This window comes from Pyxicephalus adspersus, chromosome 8 (assembly GCF_032062135.1).
Source record: "Pyxicephalus adspersus chromosome 8, UCB_Pads_2.0, whole genome shotgun sequence".
Taxonomy (NCBI): domain Eukaryota; kingdom Metazoa; phylum Chordata; class Amphibia; order Anura; family Pyxicephalidae; genus Pyxicephalus; species Pyxicephalus adspersus.
Genome location: NC_092865.1, coordinates 67,748,309 through 67,775,119, shown reverse-complemented (window position 1 = coordinate 67,775,119; position 26,811 = coordinate 67,748,309). Strand labels below are relative to the sequence as shown.

Below are 26,811 nucleotides of genomic sequence, written 5' to 3'. Positions count from 1 at the left end.
GCCTGAGCTTAGACTTTGATTCAGAGAACTAAGAATATCATGGAAGATATAAAAAAAAAACTTTTTAACGGACGTTGTGTGAGTTTAACAAAAAAATGCCCCTTTGTAATATGCTTGTGAATGGGTACAAAGAGTGTAAAGTACAAGCTGTAATTGCAATGAATTTCATCTTTAGGGCAAAAGAGACGCCTTCGTTACACCTTCAATTAGGTTGAAAAATATAAATGAAACACACTGGTATTTTTTAAAACAATTTTCCTTTAAGCTAGTATTTCAAAATATGTGATAATTAAAATAATAGTGTTGGCGGTGTCTTAAAAGACCATTGGGATTGTGGTGAAATTAAAATAAATGATATTAGGATGTGGCACCGGAACTCATACCAGTCCCAGGGAAATAAGAATTAGGTTGTAATAATGTTAGAACATAACTAATGTTCACTAATTACACAGTGCATTTTTCTTTTCAGCGTCTTTAATGTGTGTTTTTTGGGGAAAGTGAAGTCAAGTGAGGGAGAGAGGGATTCCAGAAGAGGGACAGTCGAGAGTTTTGCAGTGACCACAACCATTTAAATGATCAGAAATGATCTCTTATCTGATCACATCTGATTTTTATATATGGGTCTCAGTACCTCACAAGTAATCATTGATCTTGCAATGCCATACCTTTACAAAGTGTCACATAATACAAATTGTTAAGTAATAAACCTACCTGTAAAGAGAAAACCAAATACTTATCTCTCCTTTCTCACATGCCACTCTGACCTTGATTTTTGCTTTAACATTTTACTTATTTGGCATGGTTTAATGAATAAATCCAATTGAGTTTAGAACAAGACATTTATAAAATAAAAAAGACATCTGATTTATTGTGCTGTGTACCTGGAGATCTGTAGTACATGAAGCCCTTGGTGGTTCCTACATCTAAAAATTATCAGCTAGGGATGATTTCTAACTGGTTAGCCTGTTAGGTTCGGTGGTAGCATGATATGTTGTCATTCAGTTTTCATGCATGTGCATGTGAGCATACACATATGTAATCAAAATATAATCATATGTAATCACATATGTAATCAAAATATATGAAGTTGCTAAGGTCTATTGATATACAAATTACTTTGATTTATTTTCTATACAGGTGGAAATGCTGGAGCGCAAATATGGAGGCCGTCTCATAACCAGACATGCAGCACGCACTATACAAACTGCATTCCGGCAATATCAGATGAACAAGAATTTTGAGAGACTCAGAAGTTCAATGTCAGAAAACCGCATGTCAAGACGGATTGTATTGTCCAATATGAGAATGCAGTTCTCTTTTGAAGGACCAGAGAAAGTCCACAGCTCCTATTTTGAAGGGAAGCAGGTGTCTTTGTCAAATGATGGGACAAAACTAGGGCACCGTGTTGTGCAATCAGACTGTGGGGATCTTGGTGAACAGACATCAATAAAGTCCCCAGCAGGGTCTAGTGATTTTGCAGATGCCATCACGGAACTGGAGGATGCTTTCTCCAGACAAGTCAAGTCCCTTGCAGAATCTATTGACGATGCTTTAAATTGTCGTAGTTTACATTCAGACGAGGCACAAGCACCTGATCAAGTCAGAAGTCGGGAACTTGAAAGAAGTACCTGCGGTCAGATTAAACAAGCACATAATCTAGATCACAGGAAACTGGATGAAATGACAGCATCATATAGCGATGTTACATTGTATATTGATGAGGAAGAACTGTCTCCCCCTCTTCCTCTTTCCCAGTCAGTGGATAGACCATCTAGCACAGAATCTGACTTGAGACTTAGATCAATGAACTCTTCTCAAGAGTACTGGTCCATGACTCACAAGGACGATAAATTAGATACTGACACAAGCTGTCGAAGCACCCCATCACTGGAGTGCCAGGACCTCAGATCGCGGATCGACCATCTTCCTTTGCTTACTATCGAACCTCCTAGTGACAGTTCTGTGGACTTAAGTGATCGGTCTGAAAGAGGATCTATAAAAAGGCAAAATGTGTATGAAAGAGGGATCCACAGTCAGCAAGGAAGTCCCAAACATATCCCCCATATTCCTACCAAGATAATCCCTAGGGATGAGGAACAAACCCGCCATCGGCCCAGGCCAATTGATGCACAGTTGATAATTAATGGCACTGTAAATCGTCAGAGTAAATCTGAATCTGATTACTCTGATGGTGACAATGACAGCATAAATAGCACTTCTAATTCTAACGACACTATAAACTGCAGCTCAGAATCTTCTAGAGACAGCCTTAGAGAGCAGACGCTGAGCAAACAGACGTATCATAAGGAGACCCGCAATAGCTGGGATTCACCAGCATTCAGCAATGATGTTATCAGGAAACGACACTATAGAATTGGGCTGAACCTTTTTAACAAGTAAGTCATTTTTTATCAGTTTTTTTCATGATGCATTGTTCTCACAAATTCTGACGATTTACCAGATTTACGAAAATGTGCTAACTGTTCAGTAAGTAATTTTTTTCCAAATTCTATTACAGCGTATCCAAGAAAAATAAAGGCTGGCCACTTTGTCTTATCACTGTGAGCCACTGACCTAAAACAAGTATTCAGATTAGGACTTTTCTCTAAACTTGCTTCATATTTGTTTCCGGTCAGTAAATTATAGGTAAAATCAGCCAAGGAGGTCAGCAAAGTTAACTCACCCCCATCATTCTCTTATGACACCTAGTATAGGTCTTTGTGCCTAGGTGGATGTTGCTTGAGGTCCTATAAGGGGCAATCTCAAATATTACAGTCTTCATTATCAGCTAGAGCTTGTGTTTAGTAGAGAGCATGAGATGATTGCAGCGCTATAGGTCTGCATAAGCTCAAGCCCTATCAGACTTCTACAAAAAGAGCCAATTGCTACCTCAAAAAGAGGACTGCTTTGGCATGGGATAGGCTTTTTGTCAATGCTGTAGCTCCTTTCTAAAGCAAACAAAGACTTTCCACACATTTTGTTTTGATGCACTTGAAATGTACTATTCTCATTTAAACTGAAAGTTATATTTTGCCTTTAAAGAATTCATCCAAATGGAAAGAAGTATGAGGTCTGTAGCTGACATTGTTTTCTGAATATGCTTGTTACATGACTGTCGTACTTACCTTGAACGTTTAGTGAAGAGCTTTTAGTAAACTCGTAAGATATTAAATGGCCCGCTAGACCTAAGTGCACCATGCATGTAAAAAAAAAATGTAGTGAGTAATAAATATAAATAATATTTATATTATTATAAAAGTATAAATGAAAAAAAGTTTGAAAATCTACTATAACATGTTTTATTTCCAAGGTCTTTTTGGGCTTATTGCTAGTTGTATCAGCAAGGTCCCGTAATAAAATTGTTTTTCATGTCTGGCTGGAACTGAGCTTTACATCCTGTGGCAGCGCTCCCTGAAGTATTCTCTGCCTACTTACAATCAACCCCAAGGCATTACTTTCTGAATGTAATGAAGAAACTTGGAACACTTACATGTTTCCCTACAACAGTGGTTGCCAACCTTTTCGATCTGTACCGGGGACATGGTCTGCAGCTCTGGCCGTTGTGCTCCCCCCAAGAGGGGTCCTTCTCCTGACCCCGCTTGGAGTGCACCGGCCAGAGCCGCGGATCACCAAAAAATCTTATTGGGAACAGTTGTTTATACCAACCAACAAGGACTTATGAAAATAAGTGATATAATCTCTTTCTTTACATCATTCAAAAATGCACAGTTAAGCCAAACTGTTTTTCTACTACTACTACTACTATATTACTGAAAAATAACTACATCAAAAGTCCTTACGATACCCCTGAAGAAGCCAATATAGGCGAAACGTGTCGGATGAAAAAGACTGACACTGTTATGTACATAAGTAGTTGTTGATGTATAGTATAAATATCCTTACTCCATGATTATGCAATTGGCCCAGGATATGACAATGGATTTTAAGTAATTATGAATAAATATTTCTCATGAATACATAACTATTATGTTTAGCCAACAAACCCCTTCTGTTCTCTTTCTTTGCAAATTTGTGGTAAAAATGTATTTTAAGGGGTGGCTATGACCATATAATTGTTGAAAATTTATAGAGAAGGAGGTATACCCCTAATGAATTGTTTTTCATGTCCTCCAGTTTGTTCAGTGGTTGGAAGAACACCAAAGACAGCTAATATGTGATCACCAGGGAGTTGATAGAACACCAGAGACTGCTATAGCCACAGGTCACAGTCAGTAGGAAGAATGCCTTCTTATATTGCTAGCCAGTGTGACGAATGTCATTCTTACAGATAGCCAAATCATTGCGAAGGGTTCCTTGAGCAATGAGCAACCACCTGGTTGAGAAACACTGCTTTAAGGGCTCTATTTATAAAACAGGGAATCAGATATTCCCTTAAACATTTCCTTGTTGGAATCCACCAGAATGTCAGATTCACTGTTTTATAAATGGAGCCCCAAGAGTGAATTTCAGAACACATTCCTATTTCCCTATAAATGGCAGGAAAGCAAAACTATGTAACTGATGGGAATGCATCAGGGCAAAATATCACAGGAAGTTATTGGCAAGGTATTGTGTTTTTTAGTTATTTTAAATATCATGTGATATGTATTAGTAATGACCAAAGGAAGGAAGTATGTTTAATATCCTGCACTTAGATAATGCCACAGGAATTAAGCTGTTATCTGTTCAGTGTGTTAGACTGTAAACTCAATAGATTTCTGGCTGCATCCTGATATCTGTGCCCCCATCAATTCAAGCTGCCACAGAGACCATTCCCATTACATTACGTGTCATTGCTAAGACACCTGAAAGGCACATAGAGGTCTTCTGGTGAAAACACATGAGCTTTGTATGTGCCATTTACTGTTCTGCTAAAATGTGAGCAATGTTATCCTATTCCACCTATGCCTGCAGTCTTTTTCAAGCCTCTAGGTTTGTCTAAAGATGTATTCTTGTGAACAGCACAATCCTGTTTTCATACATGCATACACAGAACCTTATTGTTGTATAAATCTATGATAAAAAATGTAGGTATTAGTTTACATACAGTTTATATCGGAAAGATTTACAATTTACTGATATTTTGTGTTTGATCCAAAAAACTAAGATGATCTAAATTCTGTGAACAGACACATTCAGTTCATTTTTCTCAGACATTTATATTGTTCATTCAGAGCAGATTATGTACCGTATGCTGTATCAAGAATTATAGTAGCTCAGTGTTTGTCTTTTGTTCTACATAATGGGAGAAAATTTCTAAAGCCGCATACACAAGTGCAATTATCGTCGTTGGAAAGGATCTTTCACGATCCTTTCCAACCACTAAGCAACGCACAATGCATGAACGAGTGCTATACATACAGCACCGTTCTGCACTTTGGAGGGGGAGAACGATGGAGTCGTCCTGGAATTCCTCCAAGTCCAGCCGCGGAGGAAGTGCCGGGTGCTGCCATCTTCTGTCTTCTTTTCCCTCTTTTTCTTGTCTTCTTTCTACGTCACCTGATCTCGCACTGCGCAAGTGTGGGATCAGGTGATGTAGCCACTGTGAATGGGGAAAAAAAGAGAGCTGATCTCACTGGACATATGTGAGTTCTGCATCTCTTTTCCCTTGGTGGAAAAATGCCCCTTCTGCTCATGCCTGAGATGGGGCATGCGCAGAAGGAGCAGCTGGATACATACGTCATGCATCCTGGGAGGCTCTGCACTCCCATTAAGTCTTGACTGCACTTAAAGGGGTTGTGCTGCACCCTTTTTTAAAGGTTGTCTACTCTTTGATGTAAAGTAAAAATGTTGATTTTATGCACGCTTTAAATTGTGCTGCCAAGTTTTCACACTAATACACAGGTTTCCACAGGACTGCAAGTGGGCATTTCAACACATATAATATCTTGATCCATAGAAAACTGGCCATGGTCATACACTGTGGTAACAAATACCGGTAAAACTTTTCTTTTTTTAATTTACAGCAAAAACATAAAAGAAGCAATGTTTTAGCAAATGCCATTCTGTTAGGCTTTTATTTATTTTAGAAACAAAATGTTAAATAGTACACCTATTTAGAGGTGTGTATATCAGAGCAAAAGGAGACAAAGAAAGGAGACAGAAGGATTTTGTTTCAGTAGATAGTTGTAGTGTTTCTGTAAAAGAGAAACAAATCACAGTGTACTTTTTATGGCAAACCACAGACGTCCAGCTGGGATAGCCATTAGCAGTACTGTGTTTTAATTTGAATACTGCATAGATTTTGCACAGCTCCCTCCTTTTCACTCCAGCCAGCCTTACCTGACTATGACAAGATCAATTAGATCTCAGCATAAAGAGGATCTTCACCATCTGCTCCTGTCACATTCTCTGGCAGCTGCTATCTTGGTCACTTTACACACTTGCAGACGCTAGCTTGCTTTATGTACAAATTATATTACGTGTATGGCTGGCTCTGCATGCTTAATAAAACTTCTTTTGGTCACAAGGGCAAAGAGAATTCATGGAGATTAAGATCAATCAATTCAACTATATTTAAGAGAACACTAAATATATATTATATTCATTTTATGAAAGCATACCACCTTTGTACAGTATGGGCCTGATTTATTAAAGCTCTGGAGAGGATACATGTTTTATCAGTGATGCTGGGTGATCCAGCAAACTTGGAATGCATTTCCTTCAAAGTAATTTGCTATTTGTTGGTCAATCCTGGACCCGATCCCTTCCACGAGGGCCCCAGACCCCCCACAACCAATAGGGACCCCAAGTCTGCCCCTAAGTATATGCCTGCATGTTGGATATTGGATAACTTGCTTAAATTGATATAATTTAGTTTGTTGGTTACCATTTTAAGCTAAAAGATGTAGAAAAGTAAGATTTCCAACCAAACCCTTTAATAATTACCGGTGTTACATTGACAGTACTGTGGTTTACAGGCTTACACTACCAGTCTTCTCTCCCACCGTGGTTTCTGCTGCACACAGGATTACATGAAGTTGATATAAACAAGCATAAGGCCATTTGTACAAGCAGTATAAAAAAATTGCACTTACTAAAGGCTGTGTATAGACACTAGATTTTTATCAGGCAAGAAAAACATTCATAATCACAGAAAAATGTGCTAAACACTGCCACTGCTGTTTCCTATGTAGGAGGATGCAGCGGGACTCCTCCTGCTTGTCCACCCCTCTCCATAGTACAGACTGTGCCGTCTGTACATTGCTAATTCATGTCAGTGCTGTAAAAATACTGCGTAATAATATAATGCATTGACAAAATCCCATTAACCAGTGAACATTTATAACATATGCCAGTAATTAAAAGGATGAGTTGGCAACTCTGCAGAAAAGTAACAGTTGGCAGTATTCCTTTGTGTGACAACTAGACAGGAAGTCATCTGTGCATTAGGAAAAACGGCATAATGTACTGTCATAAATCTACATTATTTCCTAAAACTATTGAAATATATGCTTTAAAATATTAAAATAGTTTTGTATATACCAGCTTGTAATTTAACCTAAACTATATATAAATTCCAGTGTTCTCTCCAGATATTTTTTTAAGCTGGTTGAAAAGAAGGTGAAGGTGGGTAGCAACCCCTGTATTGTAATCCAACTTCCCGTAATCAGGCAAAAACAGCCTGGTGGCTACTGAAAAGTGCTGGGTGGTGCACCCGGCCAAAAGGTGCTGGGGAGAACACTGAACTCAAAGATTTTTTTATAGAACAGGTTTATGTGCAGTTTGTGATCTTAGTTTTCTGAAGACTTCTTGTCCTGAAAAATGAGAAATCTTTCCAAAGTAAGAAAAATTCCCTTTTAGGCATTTGTCACTTGAACATGTGTGCTCATTGGGAGATTTCCTCTTCATTGTCGTTCAGGCGACAACTTCCAGTTTTGGATCTTTTTTTCTCACTTTTAGTGGAAACATCAGGCTAAATCTTTAACACACACAGAAATAAAAAGTTGACAACGCGTGTAACAATTTTCTGCTCTACCCAAAACAAAAACAAAACTATTTGACTTATACTCTGGACCAGAGAACAAGGCGTCTGGCAAGAGCACGTCGTCATAATGTGCTAGTGTGTAGTTACTTGCATTGTATATCAAATTTAACTCTGTTCTAGCAATGACATTTCCCTGCTCCCACAGGCAGACCAGTGATAATGCAACTGTGGCCATTCATTATTCCACCATTTCACTATGGGGCTCCACTCTATAGACAGAGACATACAAATTCAAACAATTCTGCTTATCAGCATTTTTCTGTCTTCAGTTTAACTCTGAGCTACCTTTTAAATGATAAATCATTTTGGGGGAATACATAGGAAACTAAATAAGTAAATGCTTCTTTTAGCAAGTATGCTGATCTAGGATGGCAAGCCTGTGGCATCTATAGTTCTAGGAGATCACACAGAAAGGTAGTGCAATTGCTAAAGTTTGTAGGTGTAGCATTCGGATACCACAATTGTTTTTTAGTATTTAGTAGTAAAGCAATAGACAGTTTGTCAATAAAAAAATGAAATGCTTAGATTTTAGATCTGAGATTAGTTTGAGTAATAAAAACAACATATATACACACTTCACCAGTATATGTATATATGTTTACCAGTTAATTGTATCTTTCCCGATAACATCCAGATTTTTTCTAAGTCAAGCACATGATTCTTGCAAATTTAACATTTTTATTAGAGAGAAGACTTTCCTCCCTAGAGTCAGGTATCCACATTGGTGAAATGATTTTCTGCATAGTACCAGGGCATCTGTGGGTCACCTTGTCCTGAGAGAATCAATTGTCTGTGTGCCTGGAAATACAATATCCCTAATGTTAAATGTTCTTACACTGCAAACCTCTGCATTTAACACAGAATTGTCTGCATCAATTACAGATTGAACTAGATGTTTAATTTAAGCTGGGCTTAATCTGGAAAACAGTTTTATTGTGAGTGCATGTTTTTATGGAAGTAATAGAGGGAGGGAAGGGATAAATCTTCTACCTGAAGTTCTATGTGCCATCAGTACATGACCACACTGCAAGGCTAGGGAGAAAACTTCTCAGAAGAAGAAGATGCTCAAATTGTTTGGAACTAATAAAATTTTTATCTGCTGAGTGCATTTCTTCACATTATTTACCAAGCAGCATATACAGAAATACAGAAACTGATAGCTTGAAGTACGTTTCTGTTAATGCTCAATGTCAAACCATGAAAAGCAAAAGGGTAATTTTATTTCCCCCATCGCTACACACACGCGTGCACATCTGCTAATATTTAACTTCCCTTCCCTTCACTGCAACCCTTTGTCATCCTTCTGCATTGAAGAGAGGAGAATCTTTTCAGCAACTTTAAACTGATTTGGTCCAAAATGTTATTTTCCAAGGCCTCTCGTCGTGGCAGTACATAGGCCTTGCAGGCTACTTATACTGCATCATGGTAGGATGGGGAGTGTCACATTACCCCTTATGGCCGGATGAGAAAATGTCATTACAATGGGAAAGTGAAGAGAAAGAGACTAGTTATAAAGTAGAGTATGTGTAGCCAAAACATTATTTTAGGTTTTATAAAAACACAATTTTGGGAAATCCCAAATGTCACTGTTGTCAACTGCGAGAACAAAAGGTAACTAAAAATTTCCATGACAGCTAAGAGGGGAATATCACAGATTTTGGAACATTTTTGTTCCTGTTTTCTGTCCAAGAAAGGAGGTAAAGGTAAACGTTGGTTCCCCAACGAGACACATTAAAAAATGAACTTGCTAGTTTGAAGTAGTTTGACTGTACATATGCTGCTGTTTTGCACTTTTTTATATTGAATTGACAGTTGAAGTGTTTTTTGAAGCTCCTGTCCAGAGTTCATTTGTAAAGTAGAATTCCAATAATATTTTTTAATATTTTAGATAAATCAATTCCAAGTTTATACCTCTCAATGCTTCAGCTTTTTTTCTGGCCCAGTGCTGACAGTTGTGGTTAGGTTAAAAAAAAAAAAAAACACTCATTTGGACTCGTCAGGCAGACTGATCACCCAGTACTAAACCACTAAACAGCATATTGTATACTATATAGAATAACATGATTTTATATATATATATATATATATATATATATATATATATATATATATAACAAACACATTGAACGTTCTGCTACCCATGTTATTTACCTGTGCTGGTATACCTTACAAAGTGACAAAGAGCAATCTCTGTGTCACCTGGTAGAACAAAAAAACATTTTGATGGAGATGGAGGAGGAAGTAGGGGAGTGTTACAGGCAAACACTGAGAAAAATGCTTTTATAACAAGAGAAAAATAGGAAAGGATTAGACTTCCCAACCTGTCTAGTTGACATTCCCTCTGGGTGCTAAAGTCCGGAGGCAGTCTGCCTCACTTTATAGGCATGAGATCATTAAAAATGGTCAAGTAGGCAACTGTCATGTTATGTCTATGGGCAGCTTAAAGTGTGACCAGCTCATTTGTCATTACTGATAGGATTCACTTTGTCATAACCATATAGTTGTGTGAAGGATTCACACAACTATATGGTTATTCACAGTATGTATAAATAAATATATATATATATATATATATATATATATATATANATATATATATATATATATATATATATATATATATATATATATATATATAAACTTTAGCAATAGCAGTATATGGCCTTTGAATTGTAAAGAATTTGGGTATGCAATGTTCTTTCATGAAGCAATGTAAATTTAAACTTGTTTGTCCTGTAATGCAGGTATGTGCTATTCTCAGCCCTTTTTGATCACATATATAGAGTGATTTCAGCCTGCAGGCGCTTCACAGTATTTTACAGAATGCATCATCGTGTTAAAACAATAAAAGTCTAAACATCAGACCAAAAGGAAGGAAATCGATGATAAAAAAGGTGCATGGAGTAATTGGGTTTTAAAGGACAGACAGTCCCTCGAAATAAGGGAAATATTGGAGTTATAGCAGAGCTGTCTAGGATTTTCAGCTATCTTCAGGATTTTCAGCTATCTCTATTACCCAGGAAGGAATGATGTAACTCCCATGCGTGTACAGTGTACAAAAAAAAAAAACATTGCAAGCAGGCAAGTACATTTCTTTTATTGCAGAAAGGACATTTCCTGTCCCTTCTACAATAAACAACCTGCCTGCCCACAGTTTTTGTTTTCAGGGTTGGCACATTTTGAGTGTAAAAGGGGTTTCAGGGCACAAATGTAGATAATGGGGCCAGTGGGCAGTCCTGACGTGTGCCTTTATTAATGGGCAATTAGTCTAACAACTACCGTATCTGTTTTATTGCGACCAAGGGTAAAGTGCAGGAGTAGATGGCTGTAATCTATATTAGCAAATTATCTCCCCACTCTTTATCCTAGTGTCTATTCCATAAATGTTCGGTCAAACCAGTCAAGGGCTAGCACATCTATATAAGTTTCTCTCCTTTTATTAGAATGCACATTAAACAACAAGAGAGTTAAATTCAATAGTCTGCTGCTTTTCTCTTCACTGTCCTGAAGAGAATGTAAGGTGAGTAAAGTTTTACCTCCAGCCTACCCCCATCATCCTTTACCCACACTGAGTGGAGGATGTTTTGCCTTTTTTGTTTAATATATAAAATGTCAAATGTGGCAATGTGTTCTCCCCAGCCTCTTTTAGCTGGGTGCACCACCCGGCACTTTTCAGTAATCACCTGGTAGTTTTTAGGTGCTTACTGATGTGTTAGGTCACAATACAGGGGCTGCCACCCGCCTACAATTTCTTCCCACCTCTGCTTAAAATATTTTCTGGGTTGAGCACTGTGGCATAAAAAATAAAATAACCCTTTTTAGTAATGACCTTGGCTGTTTTTGTTTTCTCAGGAAACCAGAAAAAGGGGTTCAGTATCTCATCGAACGAGGCTTTGTGCCTGACACCCCAGTCGGAGTGGCTCATTTTCTACTGCAGAGAAAAGGACTTAGCCGACAGATGATTGGAGAATTTCTGGGAAACAGGCAGAAGCAGTTCAACAGAGATGTCCTTGAGTGAGTATTATTTAACTTTAAAATGTCTTTTGTGCTTTACCACAGCTGTTCGCGTTCTGCACTGTTTAGTGTTTTTCTAGAGTGGTTGTTATATAAACAAGTGAATATCTGTGTTTGTGTTATGATTGTATTGTGTGCCTTATTATAAAACATACTTGTTCTTCTATTTGTAATTGTAATTAAAATCAATAGTTGTGGATTAACCACAAAATTAAACTCTTTATTTTCTCAACCTTTTACCCTTGGGGAAACCTTGAAATAATTTTCAGGTCTCAGGAACCCCTTACTAAAACCAATTGTTTAGAGATTAACAGGGAAAAACTCTCCTACGTTGGTGGCCAGCGAAAGTAATGCTCCCATACATTTTGTTCAGTTTCATAATATTTAAATATGGTCTGTGAAAATGTGGAATCGCCTCCCTCAGGAAGTAGTTTCAGCAACTAGTATAGATTGCTTTAAGAAAAAGCTGGATGATTTCTAGAAGCACAGAATATAAATGGGGATTAAGGATTTAAAGTAAAGATAACAGAGACTGTTGATCCAGGGAACATCTGATTGCCTCATGGAATCAGGAAGGATTTTTTTCCCCTATTGGAGCAAATTGTACCAGGGTTTTTTTTTGCCTTCCTCTGGATCAACTAACCAGCACATTTATTTATATATATATATATATATATATATATATATATATCAGAAATTATAGAAATAGTTCCTAACATCAGCATTGTGATTCAGTTCCGCAAGAGTTACAGTTGACTGTGGCTGCATTAGAACAAAACGGTATTGAGATGATGTCTGGTAGAGATCCTGGGAGACGCTTCCAGCATTGCAGTGGAGAATTGATCGCTATACACAGTGCCCTGTATGCTATTTATGTGTTTGTTGCACTGAAAATGAAGTGAAAGGATGTTATATTTATGTGAGCTCTTTCAGTCTGAGGAGTGATTTCAGGTTCTGCTAACACCCTATTAAAGGTTGATGCAGTTTCATTGATCCAGGTGCAGAGGAAAACATATTTTCCAATTTAGATCGGTCAGTGGTTGCAGTACTACCTCTAGTCTCAGTGTAGACTTAGATAATGAAATCACCTAAACTTTACAGGACCATCAATAATGGCAGCATTGCACTTTCATTTCAATACCAAATAGAAATTATTTAAATGTTGCCCAGTTAATTTTTGATTGACAAATATGATTGACATTCATTGTCAAAATGATTATTTAGATTGATTAGAAAAAAGATCAAAACAATCATAAATCTTCTAATCAATCAAAAATAGTTCATACTTTTGAAAGTACTTTTTTTTTTTTTACAATTCAATTCAATTCAATTCATTTTTCAAAATTGAACTCTTTTACATTGTAATGTATTTAAATATTTTTTTTCCAATATGGAATATTCTATTACCTATCCTATTCAAAATGTGTCGCAAAATATTTTTGCAGTGAAATGTTCACAGTAATTGGATGTTCTAGGAAATCCCATAGTTCATTTAAGGACCAAGGATTTCATCTTAGCACTTTAATTACTAATGTACATGGATTACGCAGTTTCAGTATCTCATTAAATCCAGGTAAGTCAGTAAGAGGGAAAGCTATCGGCCCTTCCAAAAGAGATCCTGCTGCTGGAGAACCTCAGAGAAAGGGCACTAGAAGTTCCACCTGCCAGCATCTCTTAGTGTGGAATGGTTTGACTATACAGGTAGTCCCCGGGTTACATACGGGATAGGGAATGTAGGTTTGTTCTTAAGTTGAATTTGTATGTAAGTCGAAACAGATTCATTATTTTTTAATAAATGCAATCAGGACATATGTTTGTCTCAACATATTATTAGACAGCATGGTGTCAGTTACTGTATAAAATGTCGTGGTAATTAAATAGTTACAAGAGCTTGCAGAAGAGCTCTGTTTCAGCTGTGTTTAGCAAAGTTCTACAAGTCATGCAAACTGCCCCCCTCCAAGCCTCCGCCCTGCACAAGAGCGAGCAGGCAATCCGGTTCTTAGCTAGAAGTCGTCCATATGTAGGATGTACTTAACCCAGGGACTACCTCAGTGCTCAACCCAGAAATTTTTTTAAGCCGGGTGGGAAGAAATTGTAGGAGGGTGGCAGCTCCTGTATTGTGACCAAACTCTTTAGTAACCACCCAAAAACAGCCGGGTGGGTGCTGAAAAGTGCCGGGTAGTGCACCCAGCTAAAAGGGCCTGGGGAGAACCCTGTACCTGTATAAAGAAAAAGTTGACTAATTGTGAATAATATGAGTTGAGACTTGTTGTGTTTTGCTTGGTTCAGTAGCTCTTTGCTCAGCTGTCCTTGCTAGATTATATATATTTATAGATATATTTGCAGAATTCCACCAGTTCTTCCATTTACCAGGAATTTGAGGTGTTAAATAGTTTTCAGTAGGGTTATCAGCCTTTGGCAGGCTCATTCTGGGATGACCACAGTACTCTCTAATTATCTTGTCCTGTTTAGAAGCATAACTTATTTACAGCATTACCAATAATCCAATCCTTTCTTAAGCTCTTTCCCAACTGCGTCATTACACCCTGCTGTGCCCCATAATTCTGCCATACATCTTTTTGCTGAATACCTGCTATTTTTCCCAATTTGTGAGACATGTTAATAGCCTCTTTGTCAGGTGCTGAAACAATGTGGAGGGTTTTGACAAATATAGCTATTGAGAAGATGTATTGCATTTAAAATCTATTTCCTCCATCCCAGCTGGCATCATTTTCTTTTCTTCTGTTTATATATAGCAACAGCATACTGTGCAGTCCTTTACAAAGAGCATTCAGGTCTTTCCCTGCCCTGGAGTAGCATACAATGGAATGTCCCTACTGAGGTCATAACACACACACACATTGGGCCTGATTTATTAAAGCTGTCCAAGGCTGGAGAGCATACACTTTCATCAGTGAACCTGGTGATCAAGTAAACCTGGAATTAATCTGGTCCAGGAGGACACTTTTGCTAACAAATTGCAAAAGACTTTTTAAAGATCCATTCCAAGTTTGCTGGATCACCCAGCTTCCATTGTGTTCCATAGGTTGAAGCTAATTTACCTACCAGTATGTGCTAGTGTTGTTAAGATAAAGCTCCAAGAAAATAATACTTCAATGATAAACTTCTAATTCTATGCAGATGGTATCCTGGTAGTAATTTATTCCTGAACCCCATTAGTGTAAAGCCTGATACCTAGGTGTTAGACTTTGACGGCAGAATATCTTTAGTCTGTTTTTGAACATTTTGCTGATAATGAAAATATCTCTCATTTAAGATCTCTTTTATTAAAGATCAGTTTTCAAATTTAAAAATAAACTATTTTAAAATCTACTTTAAATATAAAATAAACAAATATTTTATAGAGGTGTGCCTACCACTGATAACTAAGGGTAAAAGAGGGACAAAGGGACTTGCATCTGAAAGAGGATCAGCCATATGATATTTGGGTGGTTTTTGTCCTAAAACATTTAAATTATATGTTAGTTTATTTGGTTAGTTAGATAACCTACTCCTGGTATGATCATTGCTTTGTATATCTAGGTTTTTGTGCTTGCAGTTTTTAAAAGCATTTGTTGCAGAGATAAGGGCATACATGTCAGCAACAAATACCTGGTGTGTATTTGTTAAAAAAAAACAATTTATAGTTAGGATTTTTTGTTCTGGCAAGAAATAGTTTATAGTATGGAGTGCCATGGTATGGAGGGGGGGGTCTATGACTATTTCATTAAAGGAAACTGTGAGCTCCTAGAAGCCAACCCCTGAAGATCAAATCTAAGGGAGACAATTATACAGAAAAACTTTGATCACTCCATGATTAATGGCTGTAGCTAGGGGTACTTGTTAGATGCAGAATCAAAGGTGTACGCATGCAGAAGTGACCACCATGTCCTAACTACTTTATCACAGTGACAGTATGTTTGGGAAAAGCTCTTCAATGGGGTTGCATGTAGGTAAAATACGCAAGACAAATTATTTTAGCCTATATCCAAAAATGCAAATTTTTACAATAGTTTTCAAAAGTTAAAACTGTTCTTTCCACTTTACTCTCTATTTGTCATTTATTCAGAATGCTAAATAATTTGCCTACTGTTTATTTTTTGAAATACTGTTTATTACCAATTAATTGCAGCCAATTACATACCAATAATGTTTTAGCATAACTTGCTACAAGTACCTCATTTGCTAATGGTGCTCCTTTTCCCAGTGGATATATTGAAGTAAATTTAATTGTGTTTTCCAGCTGTGTTGTTGATGAAATGGATTTCTCTGCAATGGAATTAGATGAGGCGCTCAGGAAGTTCCAGGCTCATATCCGGGTTCAAGGAGAAGCACAGAAAGTGGAGCGGCTTATTGAAGCATTTAGGTAGGTATTGAAAATCTCTCAATTGTAATAAACTTACTTGATACATTCTAATATGTGTCTTTTACTTATTATGTATGTTTTTCTAAAAAAAATAAAAATATATAACCAGCCAGGTAAATTAACATGCAGGTAAATTAATAAATAATTAAGGATTTTCCTGCTGATTTAAAATATCATTTTTGGCTAAAGGGGCTCTCTCTCTTCTTTTCACTGCTTTCTAGTTTCCAAGAATGTAAACTATTGCCTGCATTGACATGTAAAGGTGACATTTGGTATCACAATTATTACGACAAATAGGGGGAGTATAAGTACCACTTTGATCCTAATGATCATGTTTATATAACAAATACAGATAGCACAATGAGGGTTCCACTGCACAAAAGGGAAGTTAAGTTGGGCTCTTATGTGTATCTAGTCATAAAATATGATGAAAAAATATTTATTTCAACTTTTTCCTATGTTATTTCTGAATGTACACAACTACTGACAACCATTTGTAAAGCTTGTATCCACCTCGAGGCACTTGTTGAGTTGCAAATGCCAAGATCAGAATTGGAGTTAAACAACATATTTTCAGATATGATGTAAATCAAAATTTTAAAACAATTAAAATGTATATCCATCATAGGTGAACTGCGTAGAATAAAGGCATAGAATATGCTCTGGCCTCAGATAGGGACAGTATCAGTAAGAGACCATATGACCACTAGTGATAAAAAACTGATAATAAAGCTGTGTCAATATAAGACCAGGAGGTTGGGTGGGGAAGTTGCAGGTGTCTGGAGCAATTTTACATTGGTGAAATCAGCACTCATTAGGTAGCTTCTGCTACTCATTCTTATAAAACAGAAACATATTGCATTTCAATATATTTCGGAAGGGAGGTTAGGAAGTCTCATGCCGTAACTGATGACATTTTGGATCACTATACCTCAACCCTTTTACCTCTTTATTGTTGCAGCAGTTAGATAGCTAACCTTACTAATTGTATGGTGAAGGATGGTGGGGTGCCAACCATCAAGTTTATGTTTCCAGTTGCGTATTACCATGTTCTGAATTTTGGGTTTCCCACAACACTTCAGAACATAATTGAAATATTTGCAGAAACCTAGCACTTAGAAATACATTAACATTTTATACGATCAAACAGCTTAAGGTTAGTACAGTAAATAAAGCATGCATGAAAAGCATTAAAGAGTATTAGACAAATAGCTAAATACACAGTTGAAAAACAAATGTTGTATACATATATATTTGTTACCTGCCCCAGGATTTGTAATTTTGTGCACTTCACGAGTGACAACCCTATTGACTGTTGTAAGTTTAATGCTTCTTGTGGCTTCTCTTTAGTTTGCTTACTGTAGGACAGGGATCAATCTATGGTGTGTGTGGACTGGCTAAAAACAAATACATATCCTTTAGAAACAGAAACAAAATATATATATATATATATATATATATATATAATCATTTTTTCTTCAACATTTGACTGTTTGTCTAGAATTCAGCTTTACGTTAATACTCAGGGGTAGCAAGAGAAAGCCATATCAGGAATGTGTAATATTTTGAGCCCCATACAGTTAATTAAAGGTTTAAGCCTCACTAAGCTGTTGCAGTTTGACTTAAGAAGAATCAGATGGTCAGAGCTCGGTCACTTGGCATTTAAACAGCATGTGTGAAAACACTGGGGAGGGATGAGCTCTCCCTGCAAATCAAGTGTCTATATGAAGGTCAGGCACAATGATTTCATTTCATGGCAGCTGATATATATGCTTCAGTATGAGGAAGAACATTGGAAGGGAGACAGCTATTGAAAACACTGACTGAAAAATAATTATTTATGGTGAAGTAAGCATGAAATATAAAACTAAGGAAAGTAGTAGCTACATATTTGCAATCCTTGCAACAAGCTCAGAAGGATTTTGGTTTTTCTGCTTTTTCCTTCAAGGTTGCCCTTGCAGATGATAAATACATATACAAACTGTTCCCCCCTTTATCTGCTACAGGATGTGTACGGTTTTGTGCAATCATTACACATTTGTGTGCAGAGGAGCAGCCACTGTGTTGCTTTGTGGCAGAACGAAAGTTTACTTAAAAGTTCATAAGAAGACAAATATAAAGAAATATGGAAAGGACCCTGTGCTCATGCAGAAATTAGATGCAAAATGTAGTAAAAATGCCAAAGGTATTTTTTTCAGCATTTTTCAACAATGAAAGAAAATGGTGGGCTTGAAAGCAAAGTGGTACATTGAAGATAGAGATACTGCTGTTTGGTTCCGGTGTAACTTTCTGTTACATTGGAAGTGGGCTGAATAATGTACCTGGACAACCTGGGACACCAAAGATTGCACTGTATGCCAGCTTGTTTGTCTGTAGTCATACAGTAGGCAGGTATGTTTGAGTGTTGTCACACTAAAAGGAAAGCCTATGACCACAACACCGATTTCCTTACAGTGCATGCTATGTACAGGTAAAATAAAATGCTTTTAAGTTGAACGTATAAAGGAGCTGTTTATGTGCCAATAGATTTGTTGGATTTACACATCTCCAACACGCGGCATAGCCATGTTCGCTGGGTTTTGGATCTGATATTTCTTTGATTCAGTTCAGTAATTCTGTTTGAACTATGCATAACTGATTGGCTCCCTATTCTACTTCTCACTTCCCTAGTCTGAGCTGTGCTGTACAGGGACTGATATCAGGTCAAATTCAGGTCCTTACAGTGCTTGCATTTGAAATGACACATTTAGGGATGAATTCATGAGGACATAGCTGTATTAATTTGTGTTTTTTGTCTGCCTGGTATTTATTTGTTAAGTACCCTGATGATTTAGGAACCCCTGTTTGTAATGAAGGATAGCTATTCTCAAACTTCAGGCTTCTAGCTGTCCCTGGAAAACACACTGAAATAAAATGTCCGTACCAAGGACACCTGCTAAAAACACAGACTTCAAGTATAGTTTAAGTGACTCTATGTGATGCCATCTTTATTCTTCATGCAGTAGATTAAGGCCATTTCAGGTAAGGTAAATTGAGTTAAATTTCTGCCTTTAACATAGTTGCTGTGTTTTTAAGAATACCAGTTTACTGACTGATTTTACATGTTGCTTGAAATTACCCTTTAATGAACAGTAAAATTTCACAGTATCCCTGAAAGCCCATGGCCATGAGGCTGTCTGCACAAAGGTCCAGTTTGCAAATTTTGTTCACCATAGGGGGTAATTACTAACATAATTGTAATCTTTTTGCAGCCAGCGATACTGCATCTGTAACCCGGGTGTCGTCAGGCAGTTCCGGAACCCAGACACCATCTTGATCTTGGCATTTGCAATCATCCTTCTGAACACAGACATGTACAGCCCAAATGTCAACCCTGAGAGAAAGATGAAACTAGAGGATTTTGTGAAGAATTTAAGAGGTAAACATTATTCTGTGTTAGATAGACAGACAGACAGGTGGATAGACATTTACATTTTGTATTCCTGATGCCAAGTAAAAGAGTTGTACAGATTTGAATGCCATATCTGAATCAGAACCAAAAAAAATACCCATAGAGAAAGTATTTGACCCAGATCTATCTAATAATATAGACACTCACCTGACTTTTGAAAAAAAGGTTTATTGATTTTGTAATTCACTGAGAAGTAAAAACAGAAATCATAGATTTCATCACCACAACTCACAGTGTGGCTTAGTGAAGTGTATAGCCTTCATGTGCCAATGTGTGAATCCCAATATCTGGGTATGCTTCTGAAGAGATGGGTGATGGTGCCTTGGGGAATCTCCTCCCAGACCTGGATCAAGGCATTAGTAGGCTCATGGACAGTCTGCACTATTTGGCAGAGTCAGATGCAACAATATTTAATATCTGATATGTAGGGGTTCAGATCTGGGGTACGGGAAGATTAGTTAGTGGCAATCAATGCCTTTGGCATCCAAAAAATGCCTACACATTGTTCACATTAAGCCAAGCATTGTCCTGCACCAGGAGGAACCCCACTAAAGCAGCCAAGGTCTGACAATGGGTCTGAGGATTTCATCCAAGTATCTAACAGCAGTCAGGGTAGCATTAGCTAGCATGTGGGGGTCTGTGCAGTCCCCTATTGATATGGCCACTCTGACCACCGCTTACCCAGTGCCAAACCTGTGATACTGAATGATGTTGCAGACATAATGTTTATACTATGCTATCTCCAGACTCTTTCACATATATCACAGGTGCTTAATATGAACCTGTTCTCATCTGCAAATAGAACAGGGCGCCAAAGGCAAACCTGCAAATTCTGATGTTGTTTAGCAAATGCCAGTCAAGCTGCATGGAGCCGGGCAGTGAGCATAGGTCCCACTACAGGACGTTAGGCCCACATGCGATCCTCATGGAGTCTTTTTCTGCCAGCTTGGTCAAAAGCATGCACACACAGTAGCTTGCTAGAGATCATCTTCTAGGTCCCTGGCAGTACTCCTCCCTTTCCTCCTCGCACAAAAATGCAGTTACTGGTCCTGCTGCTGGGTTGTTGCCTTTTGTTGTGTAAAGGCCTATCTTCTAGTATCCCCTTAAGGGTGTGCTGGGTAGTACTGACAGGGAGAATAGCAAAAGGCGAGACTTGGTCAGGAGATCAGTCAGAAGACAGAATTGATTTGTAGTAAAACCATTCCCTTTCTGCGGGTTGGCTTGCTGTTGCTCCTCCTGTCCACCTGTTTGGATTTAATTTGCACCATAGTAGACACATTTATTCATCACTGACTCTTCCTGACTCTTCTGGACAGATTGATATTCCAGAAGTTTATTGACTTGGTGGTATTCTGTGTGTTAATTTAATGTTCCCTTAGTACAGATAAATTATTTTTGCTAGCGCTACCCCTTGTCTCATGATTACCTTGTGCAAAAATGTTTTTGGTAAAAAAAAATCTATTTTTTTATTGTACAGACCACCAAACTATATAATGGAGAACTAGTTTAATTTTTTGACTCCTCTCAGCTTCTCCTGTAATTTAATAATTTATAATATTATTAAGAATAGACCAAGAATTGCAGTGTTTTCCAGATACCTTAAAGTGGAACTAATATGAACAAATGAACTTTTTCCATAATGTACAAAGAAAACTCTGCATATATACACGTTTAGGCACGCTCACCTTTTCAAAGATCCCCCTCCAGTACAGCAGCGTGTTCTCCCACTCATTTGTGCTGCCACGTTATCCTATAATAAATAGGAGTTTGTTCCAGCATAAAATTATACCAAATACTCTTAGAGGTTGAGTAGGAGCATATATTCCCCTAAAAAATGTACAAAATCTCTTCTGTTATTGAAAAAAAAATGAATTTTTCTCCATTTTAAGGTCCACATATTGTTTTTACATTTGGCATGCTATTTGTCTTTGTTTTATAAGTTTTAAATATTGTAGGAGCTTGACAGTAAATTAGTCAGCTAATTCTCAGGACAGAGTTGGCCAACAACACACAGAAATATATTCTCACATCTTCAGTAAAATAAACATGTAGAAGAGGGTACAGTTAAACTCATACAAATAAATCACCCTTGTGATGAAAGGGGAAAAAAATGCCAAGCATAATGTGAAATTGATGTACCTTCGGGTAATTAAGGCAGCAGAGGTTGGTAATTTATGCATAAGAATTAAGTGAAGAGCTCTGTGAGTGGAATTTTTACATCTTTCCCTCACAAGGTTGGTATAGTGGTGAGACCTATTGATAATGCAGTACCTGGCTGCTTGTTTCCAAAATCTGTTCATGTGTACATAGTCATTGACTGTGACCTTGCAGAGTCACCATCGGCATCAAGCTGGAGTTTTATTTTTTTTAAGTCATTTAGTGCTGAGCTCTGCTGCTTTCCACAGGTGTGGACGATGGAGAGGACATCCCACGAGAAATGCTAATAGGCATATACGAGCGTATCCGCAAACGGGAACTAAAGACAAATGAAGATCATGTCTCCCAGGTTCAGAAGGTTGAAAAACTTATTGTAGGCAAGAAGCCGGTAAGTGATTACAATTTAGAAAAATATAACATATTCCAAACCACAAAGATACTTCAATTCCTGAGTAGCAGATTGTTTGCTATCTTACTGCAAAAATAAGGTACATTTGCCAAGTGGGTATAATTAATGTTTTAAACAATATGCTTCCTCACAGTCACAGCAGAGTTCTTCTTTACCTTAACTATTTTATCAATTGAATGAAAATTGTACATACCATATATAAATAAAGCAGCTTGAAATTAAATCACCTGAATCTAGTAAAGGTTTTAAAATGTTATTGTAATTGCAAAAGTTATGTTAAAGAAGAACTAAACCCAAAAGTCCCCTATATAAACAGAGATACACTTACCTTCAATTCCGCAGGGCAGTGCAATCTATCCGGAGGCCTCCTATATTGGGTCCTGCATCGTCCTGGCATCTATCTTCGGGCCAGCGCTCCGGGCGGCGCCATCTTCTTCTCTTCTTCCGGGTTCTTGTTCCTAGGTCACCCGACCCGACCCGAGCTCGAGATCGGGTGATGTAGCTGGGAAAAAAACTTGCCGATCTCACTGCGCATGCATGCAGATCTTAAATTTTTTTTCCTTATGACAAAAGGGCTCCTTCTACTCATGCCTGAGATGCTCGGGCATCCGCAGAAGGAGCACCCTAAAGCCTCCCAGGATCCGTGATGTAGATATCCCAGGAGGCTCTGCGCTAGGGGAGCGGTGCTGCACTCTTTTAAAAAGGGTGTTACACTAAAAAAAAAAAAACAGAATTTTTACGCTGCATAAAAGGGTTGTCTACTTTTTTATGTAAAGTAAAGTTTCTGAGTTTAGGTATGCTTTAAGTGTTTTAAATATGCAGCTTTCTTTTAAATAAATGTAGGTGATAAAGTTCAAGACCTTGTTTAGGTTTTTCCTGGTTTGTGGTGACAACTTGCCCTGTCACATGTGCCCCCTACTGGAGATTTCAAGCAGCTGCATTTCAGGCACACATTGGGACTGATTTATTATAGCTCTCCAATACTAAAGAAAATAGACTCTTGGAAGAGCCTGGGTGATCCAGCAAACCTGGGCTGAATTTCTTAAAAATCATTTACTTTTAGTTGGCAAATATTTTCAATCCAGGACCAGATCCATTATGAGTTTGGTTCTCACAAGATAGTTACTTCACAAGTCTTGGGGAGCTTCAATAAATCAGACCCATTGTGCAGACATAGTCAACCTTTGTCACTATCAGTAAAGAGCATTATTGTGCAGCTAATGCTTATGCAAATACATGCAGACAAAAATGATGGATGAGATTAACAAAACTGAGATTAAAAACATAACAAAAACTAATAAAAACTAGAAAAACAAAATAAAAATTGGTTAATTGGATTATTGGTTACAACATAATGCTTTGGCAAAATAAATGTCATCAAGTTAGGATTTTTATTTTCTTCAATGGATTAAAACAAGCACACTACTAATGTATACCAGCAACATGACCAACCAATATTCATCTTTCGATGTTCTGCTATAAACTGGTGATCATCTGCCCTGTAGTCATTGCACTCTGAACACAGTCATCACTTCTTGTGTTACTATATTATAGTATCTTACATGAATCAGAACTATTCATTAATAGTTTTATTGTACTCTGCTGTTAAATCCTGAAATAGGTACTGGGTTAGTGAGCACAATATGGAAATAAACTTCTCTAGTGTTCCGGAAGACTATATAGATTTAATTGCGCTGCACACAGTAATATGTCTAAAACCGAGACATACTGATCAGTTTTAGTCAGCAACATTAATTTGTTCATTGTTAATTATACTGATATTTGGGCAGAATGGCTCCTTGCTGCATTCAGCATTTTTATTCCAGAGAATTAGGATTTCATTTCCAGTGTTTCTCTGATTTACTAATGTTTCACATTTTTTTTTCAGCCTTCTTATGTACAGGATAGTATTTTTGTATTACACTGGTTTGAAATTTTGATTTCACTATAAATAGCAATCCTTGATATTTTTTTAGCCCAACGTGTATCCACTTTCATGGGGTCCTAGGTATGGCTGAGCTTTGAAAAAATTGCTGTCTGTTTAGAGAAGCAATCATCATCTATGTTTAAAAAAGGATTTAAATTTTGTAACATGTTTCCAAAAAATACAGAAATACTTAATCTAAACCTAAACATTTATATGTGAGCAAGATAAATTACACACAAGGGACCTATGTATATTGTTATATGCTTCCACCACCATAATCTATCATTATGTGACCATCTAAAGCAGTGGTCTCCAACCATTCCGACCTCAGGGATCACTAAATTCACCAAATTCAGACCGCACATGCGCAGGGAGCCATGTGTCACCTAAAGGGGAAGAAACTACCCCCAGAGTGACGTCATGATGCCGAAAGCCGCCCACTCAGGCTCAGACCTGCTTGCTAAATTCTGGGGGGATAGTAGCGCAGGGCCGTGGACGCAACAAAAGTTGTGTCCACAGCCCTTCGCTACTGTCCCCCCAGGATGTTTAGCAAGCAGATCTGAGCCTGCGATGGAAGAGTGGGCCGGTTGTGTCTATATGGGGGGCAGAGCTGCGGGCCACCAGCATTTTCTCTACCAGTTGGTGACCGCTGATCTAAGGCAATAATACTTGTTCACTTATTTCAACAATTATACCTACCAAGACTGAGTGAGGCATATCATTATCTTTAGTAAGGTGGTAATGTCCAAATCAAGGGTTTTTAGCCAGTGGAACATATTGCATTCACTGGTAATCATGACCAATTCACATGGGATGTATTAATAAACTGTGCTATCATTGGTAGCGACTCGATATCCTTCTGAACCCCTAAAAATTGAATTTTAAAATAAATGTCCCTAATATTTTAGCTCCCAGTTGCAAATTGTGCTGTTTTTCTTTTCAGATATCTTTGGAAATTGTTTTTAAGGCCTCACTAGCCTATAAATTACTAATGTGACTGGCTTACTTTGTGACTCCAACACTGGGAGTGAGAAATTACATACAGAGAGCCTTTTTTCTGACCCTTTCTAGTTGCTGCCAGCCACAAATAGGCATTCATTTACAGTGATTATAATTATCTCAAAAGGTTGTTTTACTAACATATACACATTGGTTTTCTCTTTTATTAAGCAACAATTCATTTTAGATAAAAATGTAGTAAATTCATTATCTTAAATTTTATTTTATCTAAAGATTAAGAGAAGAAAGAAAGAAAACAAAGTTTGCTCCCGCCCTTTCCCTAAAATGTTACCACCATTCTTCATGTACAGATATGGTCATTTCCTAGAGTGGGCTTGACATCAAACTACACTAATAATATTATGATCAATATATCACATGGAAAAGTTAAAAATCAAGGTAACAGTGCAAGGCATACATCCTCCCTTTACAAAACTGTACAAAAACATTTCTGTACCTTTCATTGAACACCTCATTTTTAGATGCAGTACTTTTTTGCATTCTTTCATTGTTAACAAACCTTTCTCTTAGAATCCATCAGAAATGGTACAATTTGCAAGGCTAGTTTACGCTGTTCACAAAGTGACTTACAACTCTGCGAGGGATAATTCACTTAGTCTATTGAATGAGGTGAAGCTGTGCTGACTTTACCTACCTAATTATGTGCAAGCAACTATAATGTTTTTTCTATTTTTACATATCCTTTTAGGTGATTGGGTGTTCTGAGAAAATTTACTTTTACCACATTTACTATGTTAGGAGATTATTCACTTTGCTAAGTGAAAGGCCTAAACTCCTTTAGGAAATCCACCTCATTGTTTGCTGTTACATTCCAACAGTTATAAAAATCTGGACATAGGTTCTGTTACAGTTTGAAAGCCTTGCCTCATATGGAGAAATGTTTTTCTGTTCTTCATTCCATTCATCATTTGATCCAGTTTTAGGATGCACATACTTTTGAGTTCAAACTAAATAACTTTAGTCGGGGTTGTCTGTTTCACGTAACTAGGTCTATTTTTTTCTGTTGTTGCTTTGTTTCTAGTTTTTTGGTATTGAACTCTTGACACATATCAAGTAGGTTCAGAATCTTTACACATAACACTGAAAATTGTTTTGCTGACACTGTGAATATATAGGACCCCAAAAGCATCTCATAATGAGTGAGGTCGTTTTTTATTAGCTGGGCCCTATGGTAACACTTTTTACAATCTCAAAATTTTTTGTCAAACAGTAAGTAACACTGTAAAAAAAAGTAAAAGGCTGGTAAAGCCATTGATAAGTCATACAGCGTCTACCAGAATAAGCCATTAAGGCATGGTTTGTTTTCCTCAAGATAATACTTTCTCCCTTCATGTAATACCTAAAAAAAATATACCTACAGCAAAAAAATCAAATATATTCTTTACTCACATAAGTGGTGTTGAGTTTGAAGTTGAAATGTTTTTGTTTTGTCCAACCTTTCATGATGTTTTTTGTTTTCTTTATTGCTTTGGTTGTGTTG

The 26,811-nt window shown here is 37.3% G+C and overlaps 1 protein-coding gene across 14 annotated transcripts in view; it reads left to right on the top strand.

Moving 5' to 3' along the window:
- IQSEC1 (IQ motif and Sec7 domain ArfGEF 1) overlaps nucleotides 1-26,811 on the top strand; it is a 378,402-nt gene that overhangs the window by 319,891 nt on the left and 31,700 nt on the right. For all 14 annotated transcript variants that reach the window (XM_072421014.1, XM_072421015.1, XM_072421019.1 and 11 more), the window contains 5 exons: nucleotides 1,138-2,396; nucleotides 11,840-12,001; nucleotides 16,245-16,367; nucleotides 19,619-19,785; nucleotides 22,224-22,363. In XM_072421014.1, the coding sequence (XP_072277115.1) occupies nucleotides 1,138-2,396; nucleotides 11,840-12,001; nucleotides 16,245-16,367; nucleotides 19,619-19,785; nucleotides 22,224-22,363 (1,851 nt within the window). The remainder of the gene's footprint in view (nucleotides 1-1,137; nucleotides 2,397-11,839; nucleotides 12,002-16,244; nucleotides 16,368-19,618; nucleotides 19,786-22,223; nucleotides 22,364-26,811) is intronic.